We start from the raw sequence: 17385 nt of genomic DNA, 5'->3' as shown, positions 1-17385 counted from the left end.
ATGTAGAAGCTTCCTCCACCTCTGATCTCTAAACTAGGATGAAGATGTCCCCTACAACGTTCCCCACAGTCAGTGAAGGATCAACAAAATCTTTGACCTTTGACTCATTTCAGATAGTACAGCTGTCTAAACACTGACAATAGCATATCTTCTTGTGCTATTACACTCACTTGACTGAAACTGTGTCTCCTCATTGTGATTAAGATAGCAACATACACTATCTAGTAAAGAATGTAATATCTGATATTTACAATATGCGAATCTAGGAATCAGTGGGGCTGACTGAACTCTGACTGGAACCGTGAGAGAAGAGATAAACCAGAAGCAAAGGTCATCGTTGACGTACACAATCCCATCTACACAAAAACACACACGCACGCACGCTCACACACACACACATCAGATTGAACCCTAACCCCTTTGTTAGTGACAGGGAGGGATGTCTCTGCCAAAGAGTTAACCGGTATCCAGAGCTGACCTAATCTTTTGGCAGGACAATGGTGTTTTATAGAATGCTAGGAGATGGGGCATGAACTAAGAAACTGGGCGTGGGTGCGTTGTTGATCCTTCACTGGCTGTCCCCCTCCTCCACCAAAGGTCCTTTCTAATGGGCTGTGTAGCACTCGGCCACCCCCTACCCTGGAGCATTGGGGCTTAGACGGCTGGGAGGCTCTGTTCCATTCAGCACAACTCCCTGTCTATCTGATGATGACCCTCTTGGCAGGCCAACCACTGTTGTTCCTGGAAAGGCTATCAGGGGACCTGGCTGTGCTTCCCACACAACTCTCCTTGCAAGAGAGAGAGATATTATCCCCTGCACCCACCATCCCCTCCCCTCCCCTCTCTCTGTCCCCTTGGTTGTCAGGCGTCTCTTGACTGCCTCCTTTCTCTGTTGTGGTTGAGTTTTGGTTTGTTAGTGGTATGCGGAAATAACATGTTCCATAACTAGCCATCTTCCTGCCTCTCTCTCTCTCTCTCTCTCTCTCTCTCTCTCTCTCTCTCTCTCTCTCTCTCTCTCTCTCTCTCTCTCTCTCTCTCTCTCTCTCTCTCTCTCTCTCTCTCTCTCTCTCTCGTCATATCAGTGGTCTCTGGTCGAACCCACCATCCCCCCTCTCTATCCCCACTTTTGCTCCACTTCTTTCCCACCCTGCTGAGTTCTCCTCTTCAGAGCTGCTTACGAGGCCAGACAGTCAGCCCCTGATGGAGCCAAAGAAAGTCAAGCTTTAATGCTTAATGGAGATAACCATGTTCACTGTGTAAGAGCCTCCGCAGTGTGCGTGTGCCTGCGTTCATGCGTGCACGTGACGTGCATGTGACAGTAATCAATTAAGGCAGCTGTAACTACAAGCATTCCTGCAGATTATAAAGGATACGTTTTCTTCATGCTGAATTGACCCAGTGTGTCATTACACACCATACCGTTCCACAATGATTACAACCCTATCTTCATGCCCTTCATGCTAAATGTTATCCGTGTTGCTGAGAAGTCCCACCCTAGAAGTAACCCCACCCCTCAGTTCACCCCTCAGCCTCCTCCCAGATAGAGGGCTTTTGTTCTGCATCTAATGTTTTCATTAGGAAACTGGGCGCAACCAAGGGCGCGAGAGTGAGTGCAGGGCAAAGAGTGAGGGAGGAGAGAGAGAGAAGGAAGGAAGGAAGGAAAAAATTGCATACAGTCTAGGTTAGCGTTCAGGAGATTTTTGGGCACTGAATACACTGTGAGTATTTCTTTCTCTTTCTTTCTTCCCTATATTTCTCACATTGCAAGCACCAGTTACAGACTCTACTCTTACCCTCCAGCTCCTCTCCTCCGCCATGACCCGCCCTGCCACCATCTCACTTGGACTTCTGCTCCTCCTTATTGCCTACACAGCTGCAGGTAAGATACGTGATTCGGTGTGGCTGGGGTTAGAGGTCATAGGGGAAAGGGCAGGGGGCACAGCAGATGTGTAAACAAACCATAAATAGATGTGTGGTTCACTCTGTTAGATTCTGCTGTTTGATAGAAGTGCTAATTTCTAAGTGACTTTGTAGCAGTGTAGTGATGAACAGTACTCACTATGCAGTGGAGTTGAATAGTTCTTTGTGATGTCTAACCTTACATGAATTGGAGATCTTTACACTGTAAAATGTAAATGTAAAATAGGCTGATTCTTCAAGGAATATCCATCTTGGTCATTCAGGATCTGTCAATGAGCATATACTGTAGGTTCCAGGATGTGTGTGTGTGTGGGTGACAGTTGGATGAGCTTGTGTGGATGAACGTGTGTGTGTGTGTGTGTGTGTTTATTTATTTATTTATTTTATTTCACCTTTATTTAACCAGGTAGGCAAGTTGAGAACAAGTTCTCATTTACAATTGCGACCTGGCCAAGATAAAGCAAAGCAGTTCGACAACATACAAAAAACACAGAGTTACACATGGAGTAAAACAACATACAATCAATGATGCAGTAGAAAAAAAAAAATAAGACTATATACAATGTGAGCAAATGATGTGAGATAAGGGAGGTAAAGGCAAAAAAAATGCCATGGTGGCAAAGTATATAAAGTATAGCAAGAAAAACACTGGAATGGTAGATTTGTAGTTTGAAGAAAGTTCAGAGATAAAATATAAATAATATGGTGCAAAGGAGCAAAATAAATAAAATAAATAAATACAGTAGGGGAAGAGGTAGTAGTTTGGGCTAAATTATAGATGGGCTATGTACAGGTGCAGTGATCTGTGAGCTGCTCTGACAGCTGGTGCTTAAAGCTAGTGAGGGAGATAAGTGTTTCCAGTTTCAGAGATTTTTGTAGTTCGTTCCAGTCATTGGCAGCAGAGAACTGGAAGGAGAGACGACCAAAGGAGGAGTTGGCTTTAGGGGTGACCAGAGAGATATACCTGCTGGAGCGCGTGCTACAGGTTGGTGCTGCTATGGTGACCAGTGAGCGGAGATCAGGGGGGACTTTACCTAGCAGGGTCTTGTAGACGACCTGGAGCCAATGTGTTTGGCGACGATTATGAAGCGAAGGCCAGCCAACGAGAGCGTACAGGTCGCAGTAGTGGGTAGTAAAATACGGGGCTTTGGTGACAAAACGGATGGCACTGTGATAGACTGCATCCAGCTTGTTGAGTAGGGTATTGGAAGCTATTTTGTAAATGACATCGCCGAAGTCGAGGATTGGTAGGATGGTCAGTTTTACGAGGGTATGTTTGGCAGCATGAGTGAAGGATGCTTTGTTGCGAAATAGGAAGCCAATTCGAGATTTCACTTTGGATTGGAGATGATTGATGTGAGTCTGGAAGTCTAACCAGACACCTAGGTATTTGTAGTTGTCCACAAATTCTAAGTTAGAACCATCCAGAGAAGTGATGCTGGACAGGCGGGCAGGTGCAGGCAGCGATCGGTTGAAGAGCATGCATTTAGTTTTACTTGTGTTTAGGAGCAGTTGGAGACCACGGAAGGAGAGTTGAATGGCATTGAAGCTCGTCTGGAGGGTTGTTAACACAGTGTCCAAAGAAGGGCCAGAAGTGTACAGAATGGTGTCGTCTGCGTAGAGGTGGATCAGAGATTCACCAGCAGCAAGAGCGACATCATTTATGTATATAGAGAAAAGAGTTGGCCCAAGAATTGAACCCTGTGGTACCCCCATAGAGACTGCCAGAGGTCCAGACAGTAGGCCCTCCGATTTGACACACTGAACTCTGTCAGAGAAGTAGTTGGTGAACCAGGCGACGCAATCGTTTGAGAAACCAAGGCTACTGAGTCTGCCGATGAGGATGTGGTGATTAACAGAGTCAAAAGCTTTGGCCAGGTCAATGAATACGGCAGCACAGTATTGTTTCTTATTGATGGCGGTTACGATGTCGTTTAGGACCTTGAGCGTGGCTGAGGTGCACCCATGACCAGCTCTGAAACCAGATTGCATAGCGGAGAGGGTGCGGTGGGATTCGAAATGGTCAGTAATCTGTTTGTTGACTTGGCTTTCGAAGACCTTAGAAAGGCAGGGTAGGATGGATATAGGTCTGTAGCAATTTTGGTCAAGAGTGTCACCTCCTTTGAAGAGGGGGATGACAGCAGCTGCTTTCCAATCTATGGGAATCTCAGACGACACGAAAGAGAGGTTGAACAGGCTAGTAATAGGGGTTGCAATAATTTCGGCAGATAATTTTAGAAAGAAAGGGTCCAGATTGTCAAGCCCAGCTGATTTGTAGGGGTCCAGATTTTGCAGCTCTTTCAGAACATCAGCTGAATGGATTTGGGAGAAGGAGAAATGGGGGAGGCTTGGGCGAGTAGCTGTGGGGGGTGCAGTGCTGTTGAATGCAGTAGGGGTAGTTAGGTGGAAAGCATGGCCAGCCGTAGAAAAATGCTTATTGAAATTCTCAATTATAGTGGGCTTATCGGTGGTGACAGAGTTTCCTATCCTCAGTGCAGTGGGCAGTTGGGAGGAGGTGTTCTTATTCTCCATGGACTTTACAATGTCCCAGAACTTTTTTTTGTGTGTGTGTGTGTGTGCATGAGATAGATAGATAGATAGATAGATAGATAGATAGATAGATAGATAGATAGATAGATAGATAGATAGATAGATAGATAGATAGATAGATAGATAGATAGATAGATAGATAGATAGATAGATAGATAGATAGATAGATAGATAGATAGATAGATAGATAGATAGATAGATAGATAGATAGATAGATAGATAGATAGATAGATAGATAGAGATATTTAAAGTATATATATAAACAGACAAAGGTTTGGACACACCTACTCATTCAAGGGTTTTTTCTCTTTTTCATCACAACTATGAAATAACACATACAGTGGGGGAAAAAAGTATTTGATCCCCTGCTGATTTTGTATGTTTGCCCACTGACAAAGAAAGGATCAGTCTATCATTTTAATGAACAGTGAGAGACAGAACCAAAATATCCAGAAAAACGCATGTCAAAAATGTTATAAATTGATTTGCATTTTAATGAGGGAAATAAGTATTTGACCCCTCTGCAAAACATGACTTAGTACTTGGTGGCAAAACCCTTGTTGGTAATCACAGAGGTCAGACATTTCTTGTAGTTGGCCACCAGGTTTGCACACATCTCAGGAGGGATTTTGTCCCACTCCTCTTTGCAGATCTTCTCCAAGTCATTAAGGTTTCGAGGCTGATGTTTGGCACCTCCTCCTCCATGCTTCATGGTGGGAACAACACATGCAGAGATCATCTGTTCACCTCCTCTGCGTCTCACAAAGACACAGCGGTTGGAACCAAAAATATCAAATTTGGACTCATTAGACACAAGGACAGTCTAATGTGCAATGCGCGTGTTTCTTGGCCCAAGCAAGTCTGTTCTTCTTACTGGTGTCCTTTAGTAGTGGTTTCTTTGCAGGAATTCGACCATGAAGGCCTGATTCACGCAATCTCCTCTGAACAGTTGATGTTGAGATTTGTCTGTTACTTGAACTCGGTTGCGCATTTATTTGGGCTGCAATCTGAGGTGCAGTTAACTCTATTTAACTTATCCTCTGCAGCAGAGGTAACTCTGGGTCTTCCATTCTTGTGGAGGTCCTCATGAGAGCCAGTTTCATCATAGCGCTTAATGTTTTTTTCACTTGAAGAAACTTTCAAAGTTCTTGACATTTTCTGAATTGACTGACATTCATGTCTTAAAGCAATGATGGACTGTCATTTCTCTTTGCTTATTTGAGCTGTTCTTGCCATAATATGGACTTGGTCTTTTACCAAATAGGGCTATCTTCTGTATATCACCCCTACCTTGTCACAACACAACTGATTGGCTCAAACACATTAAGAAGGAAAGAAATTCCACAAATTAACACACCTGTTATTAATTTAAATGCATTCCGGGTGACTACCTCATGAATCTGGTTGAGAGAAGGCCAAGAGTGTGCAAAGCTGGCATCAAGGCAAAGAGTGGCTACTTTGAAGAATCTCAAATATAAAATATATTTTAATTTGTTCAAATCAAATTGTATTAGTCACATGCGCCGAATAAAACAAGTGTAGACCTTACAGTGAAATGCTTACTTACGAGCCCCTAACCAACAATGCAGTTAAAAACAAAATATGGATAAGAATAAGAAGTAAAAGTAACAAGTAATTAAAGAGCAGCAGTAAAATAACAATAGCGAGACTATACACAGGGGGATACTGGTACAGAGTCAATGTGCATGGACATCGGTTAGTCGAGGTAATTGAGGTCTTCCTTAGTCGATGTAATTGAGGTGTTTAACACTTTTTTGGTTACTACAAGATTCCATATGTGCTATTTCATAGTTGTGATGTCTTCATTATTATTCTACAATGTAGAAAATAGTACGAATTTGGAAAAGGTTGGTGTGTCCAAACTTTTGACTGGTACTGTATGGAGAAAGAGAGAGAGAGAGAGATTGTACTCGTGAGGTTAAAACATCTGTTTTCTTATGTTTAATGCAGCATTGACCTTTCTCCATGTAGTCCTCATCAGTATTGCATTTTTTACAAAAATCTTCTATTTTATCCTTATATGTCTAATGTTTGTCTATCATTCCAATCTTGTTTACTGCTCAATGAAAATCGTAAACATTTTAGCCCCCCCTCCATATCCTACTCTTTGAGGACTTATGAGAAACCAGAGATGATTGGGCTTGAGTGTGACTTCATACACAAGGAATGGCCAACACATGGAACCACACACTAGTTCTTGCTCTCTCTGCCAACCCAATATTGATTCAGGAAATACTCTGGAGATCTGACTAACAGCTTGTTAGTCTCTTTTCCATGGGCGGGTCTGTATTAGGCAAGCTCTGGTTTGTGGGACCACTGGTGTTGTGTACAAACTGACCTAATGCTCTGGCTGTATTCTTCAGTATTCACTCCACTGCACAACTTGCCCTGTCTCCTGTGGCCAGTGCAAACACACATGTGAACATGAACACCCCACAGAGACAGGCCAACACACACACACACACACACACACACACACACACACCATCTTCCAAACCTGTCTCCCAGGGCGGAGGGTGTTAGATCAGACTCTTGTGGGCTGTTGTGTTTTCCTTTCATATGGCCTGTTTCCTCTGAGTGTGTGGGTCAGTATTTCTCCTGGTGCAGCTGTGATATAATACACATATGAGTGTACACTTCATCAGGCATGTCATCATCTGCCTTTGTCCAACACACACACACACACACACACACACACACACACACACACACACACACACACACACACACACACACACACACACACACACACACACACACACACACACACCAGTGGCATAGCACAGTTTCCTGTGGCCCCTTGCAAAACTTTTGCCATGGGGCAGTGAGAAAAAATTGCAGTTTTATACATAGAGATCCTATTAAATGACTAGTATTCTAATTCACAATTCTATGGTTTTATAGCTTATCTCATGCTATTTTATACATTTTGCCATGAGGCTGAGATCAAATCTTCCAGTTTTGAAGCTATTTTCCTGTAATACAAAATGTAAATCGTGGCTTATGCCACTGGCTGAGTAAAGCCAGTGTGTCTATGTATGTGGATGACTCAACACTATACGGGTCAGCTACTACAGCTAGTGAAATCCCTGCAACACTTAACAAAGTGCTCCAGTTAGTTTCAAAATGAGTGGCAAGGAATAAGTTAGTCCTAAATACTTCAAAAACTAAAAGCATTGTATTTGGAAACTGAGCAAGTTGAAGGGACTAAACTGCTTTATTTCCTTCCACAGGCTTGGCCCATAGAGACAACTAAACCAGATGAATCGATTCTCTACTGAAAGGTTTTGAATCGATTCTCTACTGAAAGGTTTTGTACTGGATTGTAAACTGTCATGGTCAAAACATGTTGGTACAACAGTAGCTAAGATGGGGAGAAGTCTGTCCATAGTAAAGGGCTGCTCTGCCTTCTTAACAACACTATCAACAAGGCAGTTCCTACAGGCCCTAGTTTTGTCGCACCTGGACTACTGTTCATGCCAGATGAGGCTGGTGACTTGAAAAATTGAGGAGGGTGGGAGACCCACGGTATAGGCGCGGAACGCACAGAGAAGTCAAAGTGTGTTTCTAAAATCGTGAAAGAGTAATTATTTTAACCTAAAGCATTTAAAAAATACATTTATAGTACAATATTATAGGGAATAGGAATGAGAGGGCTACTTACACAGTGTTTGGAAGGGATCACAGCAGTGATTGAATGAGGGTATGAGGCCTGAGTTGAGGTGTTCAGAGGCTTGACTTCAGTGCAGGACAGGATTTGACTGGGAAGACAAAAAACAATAACACAACACACAAAACAGTTAGACAAAAGAGCTAAGAATGAGTTAGTCCAAGCAAGGAGTAAAATCATTGACGTGTAATAATGTGATTGTGTATGTGATCGACTCGACATACAGTAATGAGAGAACATTGATAGGTCACAGTGCTTGGAGGGGAAACATTCAATGTGCCAGTGGATGAGCAGGCACATGAGACGTGGCTTCAGTTCATGTCAGGAGAAAGTTGACAATGGTAGTGGAGTGGAGTGGTCATCACCTCTTAATCAGGGAACAGGAGGGGACTTAGCTGGAAATACAAATAGCAGATACAAATCCTGTCAATCTGCAGCAACCTTATACTTGTTCATATGAATGATATTTAGACTAGATTAGGAGGGGGATTTCCTCTACCCAGACACAGAGACAACAACTGATAGACAATAGAACTCACAGGGCCGAGCAAATTTGATCACATTCACATTTTCTCCTGACACACAAATGGACTATAAATACATAACATTACCAATTAGTTACCCTGACCAGATGGACAGAGCACATAGGCTGTATGCATCTACTCTTATTAGTAGCCTACAGTTGATCAGACTGAACAATTGTCTCGTTTTCATCCCATTCAGCATGTCAGATCTCTAATGTTAAGGTGAAGCCTAGGCTGCTAGAACATTTATGTCATGAGTTTTTGCTTGTGTCTGTCCGGAGTGATTATGTGTTATCATCTTTGCTAAATAAATACCTGAGGAAAGTGGAAAACCTACTTGAGCGCGTGCAAGAAAATGCGCTGCCTCATTAATCTAACTTTTAATGGATGATGCGATGGAAGCTATTGAATTGATTTTGACATCCCAGAAAAAAGACAGTAGACAGTAGAAAGTTCCATATGTTCAGCAAGTAAATCAAATCAAACTTCATTGGTCACATAAACATATTTAGCAGATGTTATTGCGGGTGTAGCAAAATGCTTGTGTTCCTAGCTCCAACAGTGCAGTAGTATCAAACAGTACAGTAGTATCTAAAAACGATTCACAACAATACACACATCTAAAAGTAAAATAATGGAATTAAGAAATATGTAAATATTAGATTGAGCAATGTCGGAGTGGCATTGACTAAAATACAGTAGAATTGAACACAGTATATGCATATGAGATGAGTAAAGCAGTATGTAAACATTATTAAAGTGACTAGTGTTCCATTATTAAAGTGGCCAATGATTCCAAGTCTATGTATATAAGGCAGCAGCCTCTAAGGTGCAGGGTTGTGTAACCGGGTGGAAGCCGTCTAGTGATGCTATTTAACAGTCTGATAGCATTGAGATAGAAGCTGTTTTTCAGTCTCTCGGTCCCAGCTTTGATGCACCTGTACTGACCTCGCCTTCTGGATAATAGTGGGGTGAACAGGCCGTGGCTTGGGTGGTTGATGTCCTTGATGATCTTTTTGGCCTTCCTGTGACATCGGGTGCTGTAGGTGTCCTGGAGGCCAGGTAGTTTGCCCCCAGTGATGCATTGAGCAGACCGCACCACCCTCTGGAGAGCCCTGTGGTTGCGGCGGTGCAGTTGTCGTACTAGGCGGTGATACAACCCGACAGGATGCTCTCAATTGTGCATCTGTAAAAGTGTGTGAGGGTTTTAGGGGCCAAGCCAAATTTCTTCAGCCTCCTGAGGTTGAAGAGGCACTGTTGCGCCTCTTGTGATGTGTACGCCGAGGAACTTGAAGCTTTCCACCTTCACCACTGCGGTTCCGTCAAAGTGGAGAAGGTGGAAAGCTTCAAGTTCCTGGTAATGTGAAATTACCGCTGCTAGCTCCTTGGAGTTGCACTTGTTAGCGGAACTATCCCTCTCATCGTGTCCTCTAAAAGCCAATTATTGCATGCCTAAAAACCCAGTGGTGTTGATAAGCCTCTTGAGAACATCCCTGTTTCTTTTTACTTTCTCGTTGTGTTGCGCAGTTTGAATACGCAGACCTTCGTCATGATCGATGCGTCTTTTTTCCAGAAGCTTGAATCTGATGTGGGCATTTATATGCTCCCTGATTTTGTTTTGGTATTTAGCTGAATGATTGATGTTCTTCAGGTCACTGTACCCCTCTTTTGCCCAAGGATGACTTTCCAAAAAGCAGGCAAGGCCAGCAATACAGGCGGCTTGATGAGAGGCTCCCTGTTAACCAGCTACTGTTATACTTTGTATACCAATTGGTATTGAACGCCCTCACCTTTTCATCCTTCTTCATGAAACTGATTTCAGGCAGAGGTCGACCCTCGGTTTTATTCGCTTCTTCAGTTGCAAGTAGCAAGCTACTGCTACTGAAGTTAGCAATGCAAATTGAAATAAATTGCATTAGCTGGACACAAAAATAAAGTTCTAAAACCAAGAAAACGATGTATAATCTACCTCCTCTGTCTCCTGTAATTTGAAGAAAACTAATTTGAATGGAATAATATCCCAAACAATTTTCAACTATCACTTTTCAATCTCTATCTAATCATGTCACCAACTCACCAAGCTTCTCAACACAGATAGTACTCCCCTTTCTTCTCCTGAGGAGCCTCCACTGGTTCAGTCGTATGGTCAGGTGCCACAAAGAACGACCTTGGAAAATTACAATTGGCTCAGAACACACTTCCCTGACAATCTTCAGCTGCAGTCTTAGGGTCTTTTGGTTCCCCTCCATGTTGATAACCAAACTAGGAGCAGCACAGGCTGTTTAAACTGGCAGAGCAGGGAATTCTGGCATTCAACAGCAAACCACTATGTTTAGGTTACATACGTCACATAACTATCCAACTGAGACAGCATCCACTGTGTGTGTGTGTTTGTGTGCGTCTTTGTTTGTGTGTGCACCGAATGTGCGTGCGTGCACACGCTGTGTCACGTGCTAAACACAGAATGTGATCAATCGATGCTCACATGTGACACGTCTTCCTAAGAAAAAAAAGTCCTTAGCTATTGTAGTTTGCCAACTGGCTCATACACTCAGATGAGTTTAATTTACTGAAAATGAAGGGTGCTTATGTCTGTGTACATGCTGTAGTACTGATGCAGAGACACCTGGTGTGTTTATTGAGAGAAATCTAAAGAGGAGCTCTATCTTACAATCATCCCTTGGGTTTCCTTGGCTTTTGTCCTAGATATGATCAGTGGTGTTGTAATGGAGCTTATGAAATTGTACCGCGGGATAGCTCCATAAAAACAGCACAACCAGTAATCAATGGCTGCTATTCACAGGACGCTGGAGGACAGTCATGACGCCGGGAAAATAAATGGTCCTTATCTTGTGTTCATTTTCTGACAGGCAGGGAATAGACAACTAGAAATATGAGGCCAAATTCAACACCTAATAGACTGCTATATATCAGAGAAGAAGAGGCGAAGCGAGAGGGTTTACTCGGCCTAAAATCTCTCCACGTTCAGAAGATCATTATTTATTAAGCAAGTGAGCAGTGTTTGTATGGGGGGCAAGCAGAATTTAGTCAAGATAAACATGTATTACTATTTTGGTACATGAGGCTTATTTTATCGAATAGAAGTTTCGTACTGCTTAGGCTGTTAAGAGTGTACTGATAAAAGTGTGATGCACGCGACATCGCGGCAACTTAGAGAAAACACACTTTATATCGGAGACGGTCTATTCATGAGACTAGCATATTCATGAGACTAGCATAGCATCTCACTTTCCATTGAATACAGGCGGTTGACGTCAACACCCACCATCGAATGTTCAAAATAGTATTCAAATAACAAGATGCATCCACCTATCCAAAGAGAGTAAAAGGCGAGAGCTTGAGAGCTTGCCGTTCCGCTAAGTGGACTACGAATCCCATTGTTAGAGCGAAGACATAGGCATCTCGTCATTATATCCAGTATCTCTGTATGCAGTATATAGTATGTTGTATGTAAATGTCTTTGTCTTGTGTTTGTAATACCCTTCAGTGTGCACAAGGGCCTGGGACAATATATAGTAAGTAAGAAATGTCTAGCTTAAAGACCTATGTTAAACAGTTCTGTGATGTGATGGAAACCAGATGCAACAGGAAGTGTGGCTGAAGAGAATAGAAAGGACACCATGCAAGAGATTATGCATGGTCTATGCTCCACTAATTATTAAGAAGAAACTTGTCTTCACAGACATATGGACCGCACATCCCAGCCACATTCATCGGCATAGACCAGAGTTTCAGCTCCCAGAGAAAATAGGGGGCTCTTCAAAAGGGTCTGGGTGGTTAATTGGAACCATGAAACCTGGATGACAAAGAGAAAAAACCTGGTGGAACAATGTATATGGAGGTTTCTTCACCACACCCAACCCATAAAGGTTCAAGCTTGATTTAAAGTGAGACCGCCTTCCCTTCCAGACAAAGGGTTGCATCAAAGCTATGCCATTTCTAGTAGTAGACTACTAAGCCTAAAGGTGTACAGGTAAAACACAGGCAGTGACGCTGCTCCTTAATGCTAACCCTGGATCAGCGGCATCTCTTCTAAACAAACTGGGTTACGTACTGGTGAGAGTGAGGGTGAACTGATCCCAACTCAGTTTGTGGCAGTGTGATGTCAACAGAATGGCATGTGGTCAGAGGTTGTGGTGAACTGGATGGCTGGGCTGCAGGCTGCCTGCAGAGCAGAGATGTAGAGGTAATAGAAAACACTTGGAACGGGCTGTGAACCAGTCAGAGGGAGAGAGAGAGGAAGGAGCAAGAGAGGAGACAAGAAAGACTTGTTTTGGTGACCTTTAGAGATTAGCTGGATGAAGATTTATAATGGAACTCAAGCTGTGGATAGAGATAGTAGACAAAAATACACTGTGTATTCTCAGGCCGAGGGAGTATTTGAGAATTTTGCTGTGCTGGGTATTGGGGTCCATACATACTACAATGTATCCTATAGTCTAGGCTCTATGTAGGATACTAAGGTGTTGTAATGTAAAGACAATATCAGAAATACTGTTAGAAATAATGTTGTATTGTATGGAAAATGATGCCGTCTGCTTTATGTTTTCGATCAGGACCTGAGTCTGAGCTCCAACCCAGAGCTGTCCGGTCGAGTGCCTGTCAGGACCACAGTACTCTTCATGACAGACTGGATGTAGTGGAGAAGGTAGAGTAAGACGCAATGCTTTTCACAGTCTCTTTCTGTCACACTATAACAAAATAATATGATGGAGTTATAAAGCCTTCATAAACCCTTTATCCCTTTAAACTGTCTCTTCTTGAAAAACATGAAAAAAGGATTTGACCTTACATTCCTATTTCTAATAACTCAAATAAGAACTAGAAATATATTTTTTCAACTTTATGTTTAATTAGTAAATTACAGAGCTTTACCAGGTGGTTGAGAAGTCACATTAGAATGGCAATTTGCATGGAATCTTTACTCATCTCAAAAATAGAACATAGATTACTTTAGGTCTGCTTCAATGGCTTTCATGGGAAAGCATTGGTAAACAAGGACTGATTTCAAATTTGAACATATTATGATAATGTTGTGTCCAAATATGAATATTCAATTACATAATATGATTTTCTTGAATTTGAAATGATCTAGGTCAGGGATGGCCAACTAGTGGCCCAAGGCCCCCGTTTTGTAGGCCCACAGATCAATTTCCCCCCAAAATTCTATTAAAATTAGGAACTCAGTCAGGGTCTCAACTTAATGTTGAGTTAGAATAGTAGAATACACAATGCATTTTGAAATGTGGTTGTGCGTCAGCAGTTTCTCTCTTGTTATGTCAGTCACTGACAGTCACTGAATTAGTCCATGCTAAACATTTTCAGATTGGTAAATTCGTCTAGCCAGCTATCCAAACGTGTGGTAATCATGGTCGAATTATGGACCCGGGGACCCCCCATTGATTTTGTAAGTCACTCTCACTCAGATATCATATTAGTCAGGGCAAATGTGTAGAATTGCAGGAAATTTGCTTAACTGCAAATATTTCTCTCCGCTTTATGGCAAAATGTTTAGAATTAATGGAAATAAAATTTTAAATGAGTAGAATTGCATGAAATGAGTTATAAAATTGCAAAATCTTCCCTCTGCCACATGGCAAAATGTGTAGAATTGTATCAAACTTGCTTTAAAATGGCAAAATGTTTTCTATGCCCAATGGCAAAATGTGTAGAATTGCAGGAAATTGGCTTAACAACTGCAAACATTTCTCTCCACCTTATGGAAAAATGTTTAGAACGAATGTGAATTAGCGCTAAAACTGCACATTTTAAAGGAGTAGAATTGCATGAAATTAGTTATGAAATCGCAAAATTTTCACTCCGCCCCATGGCAAAAGAATTGCATCGAACTTGCTTTAAAACTGCAACATTTTCTCTTTGCCCAATGGCATAGATGTGGGTACGCAGACTCGCTAGCCACTGTGCCCTCACCCCCATCAAAGTCGCCCATCCCTGATCCAGGTTCTTCCATCATGTTTCCACATGTTCAGACTACATTTTGAGATAATGAATGACAAAGAGCAGTTTTTAATTACTATTATAGGCATTATTTTATAGGCGACCTTTCATCTGAATATTGATTAATTGACCCCATGGGAATGAAATGTGCTTTAACCCATTTGTTGTCAACAATTCAATCATATTTTTCACCAAAATAAGTATTCGTTATAAAAAAATGTTTGTACCCTATTCTTAGTCCAGCGTACTTTTTAATGACCTATCAACTGCCTGGCAGAGCAATTTATTTACATATTCCTACTCTTCCAAGGTCTCTACTAACAGGAATGGTGCAATATTCATCCCTCACCAACTGAATTCCTGCCTTTTATCCCATATCTTTGGTGACTTATTTTGAGTTTTCTTACAGCCCTCTGAGTGGGCAAAGTTAGTGCCACAACACTGAACTTCAGCAACCCAAAAGGATACAAAGTATGTACATTGCTGCAGGAGGGCTGAGGGAGTTGAACAATCAATTTCAAGTGAAGATTTTTTTAGATCCACTTCTAAATCCACTGCCAAATTTAAATCAGAACCAAATGTCATACTATTTGAGAGGGATATACCATGGTGCTTTTCCAAAAATGTAGACTTTTGTGGCTACACTTTATAATGATATTCTAATTCTTATAAATTATTTGTTAAGCATTTATGTAGGCTTCAATAAACCATGACATATATACTTTGCTTCAAATGTGACCTATCTTTCTTTGTATCTCACACACAAATAAATCTAGCCTTATTTAGAAATAGTTTCACATTTCCCATTTCCAGGGCAGACATTCAATCATCCAAGGAATTTGGGAGATTTCCCAGTGGTTTGTAACATTACTACCTTGTATCATTTTTTTTTTATGGTGACACTAAAATAATCTGCACTATTTCCTTTAAAGGAAAAGGTTTTTGTACTAACAATGTCCATCCAAACCACTCAGCAGTGGAAATCACTCAGTTACCAAAAAATGATTGGTTCACACCGCCTAGGGAGTATTGCTGTTGAATGAGTATTGAGTGTATCTGAGGAGAACCTACACTACCAGTCAAAAGTTTGGACACACCTAAAATCATTCCAGGGTTTTTCTTTATTTTTACTATTTTCTACATTGTAGAATAATAGTTAAAACATCAAAACGATGAAATATTACATATGGAATCATGTAGTAACCAAATCAAAATTCTTCAAAGTAGCCACCCTTTGCCTTGATGACAGCTTTGCACACTCTTGGTCTGTAAATATCGAACTAATGGAACAAACGACTGTGTCGCATCTCTAGCAACCAGAAGATGAGAAAGTAGGAATTTGCTTATAAAAACTAAAATAAAAGGCGAAAAATTATATTTTCTGCTGGTGAATGTGCGCTTTCATATTATTTTCTTTGCCAATGGTGGTATAAGCGGGATAAACGCCTCCATTCTGTACATTACCTTGGAAAAATTACCTCTGCGTCGTCCATTATTTACAAGGCAATGTATAGAACGTCAGTGTTTATCCCTTATGTTTATCCCTTTTATATGTTTATCCCTTATGTTTATCCCTTTTATATGTTTATCCCTTATGTTTATCCCTTTTATATGTTTATCCCTTATGTTTATCCCTTTTATATGTTTATCCCTTATGTTTATCCCTTTTATATGTTTATCCCTTATGTTTATCCCTTTTATATGTTTATCCCTTATGTTTATCCCTTTTATATGTTTATCCCTTATGTTTATCCCTTTTATATGTTTATCCCTTATGTTTATCCCTTTTATATGTTTATCCCTTATGTTTATCCCTTTTTTGGGGCGGGGGGGGTAGGCAAGCAACATCCGTCACCTTGATAGGCTACATTACATTTTTGCCATATTGCTTACTGTCCAATTCTTTCAGATCTGCACTCAGATGGGTCTAGGTTCAAGGGGTAGGACCTAGAAATCAATGTGAGTTGGGCTGATAATGACCCTGTCTGTCCCCTATATGTCCCCTGCAGCGTGTAGAGGACACAGTCCAGAAGCTAGAGGCTGAGCTGGCTGTGCTACTGGATGCCATAGAGGCCCCTGAGTGGAGCCCCCTGCTGGAAACTGCTGGAAAACCTGTGGTGGACATCCTGGACGGCCAGGGACTGGGAGAAGGTGGCGACTCCTGAGAGAGGAGAGCAGAGATCTCTGTTGGGTGGCTATGCTACTTCACTCTGCCCTGATGAGGGTGCACCTGGCAAGGACAGACAATGAAAGACACTTTAATGTACAATCTTTGTTTTTCTGGAGTTGGAAGTGTACACAAACTGTATAAAACAAGCCCTTTAAAGAGTAAACACAGGCTTAGTATGTATTCTGTGCAACAGTTGATAGATCCCGACACTAAAGCTTACTTGTCTGCATAATACACTCCTCTAATCCTCAGACACTCTCATCCTTTCTTCCTTCTTAGACTAAACCTGAATCCCTACACAACACACAAGGGTAACCGTCTCAGCCTCTCAGGATGGTTACAGTTCTAAACAATTGATACTTTGGTTTTGTCTAGTAATGCATTCTGTTCTATGTGGGATTGTGTCCCTTTCTCGTCCCATGCCTCTGTTCCACCCCCTGGTGCCAGTTGAGAGCTACACATGCAGCACCGAGCCACAAGGTAGGCCGTGCCCTTTACCACAGATCAGGAATCAGGTTACACAACCCCTATCCTAAACCATTAGGGAGGCT

At 41.7% G+C, this 17385-nt stretch overlaps 1 protein-coding gene across 1 annotated transcript; it reads left to right on the top strand.

Annotated features, from left to right (window-relative positions):
- The first annotated feature begins 1532 nt into the window (after positions 1–1532).
- Positions 1533–17085, top strand: LOC106605068 (placenta-specific protein 9). The gene is made up of 4 exons (XM_014200338.2): positions 1533–1718; positions 1801–1879; positions 13263–13354; positions 16674–17085. Exons 2-4 carry the CDS (start codon positions 1816–1818, stop codon positions 16827–16829), a joined length of 312 nt encoding a protein of 103 aa, XP_014055813.1. The 5' UTR covers positions 1533–1718; positions 1801–1815; the 3' UTR covers positions 16830–17085.
- The last annotated feature ends 300 nt before the right edge of the window (positions 17086–17385 follow it).

The sequence above is a fragment of the Salmo salar genome, chromosome ssa01 (genome assembly GCF_905237065.1).
Source record: "Salmo salar chromosome ssa01, Ssal_v3.1, whole genome shotgun sequence".
Lineage (NCBI taxonomy): Eukaryota > Metazoa > Chordata > Actinopteri > Salmoniformes > Salmonidae > Salmo > Salmo salar.
This window is presented reverse-complemented; position numbering and strand designations above follow the sequence as displayed.

Bases quoted from the DNA above. Each gene is read 5' to 3' on its own strand.
- LOC106605068 (XM_014200338.2), top strand. From the start codon at position 1,816: ATGACCCGCCCTGCCACCATCTCACTTGGACTTCTGCTCCTCCTTATT. The intron at 1,880-13,262 runs GTAAGATACGTG...GTTTTCGATCAG, and splicing joins TATTGCCTACACAGCTGCAG to GACCTGAGTCTGAGCTCCAA. The intron at 13,355-16,673 runs GTAGAGTAAGAC...TGTCCCCTGCAG, and splicing joins GACTGGATGTAGTGGAGAAG to CGTGTAGAGGACACAGTCCA.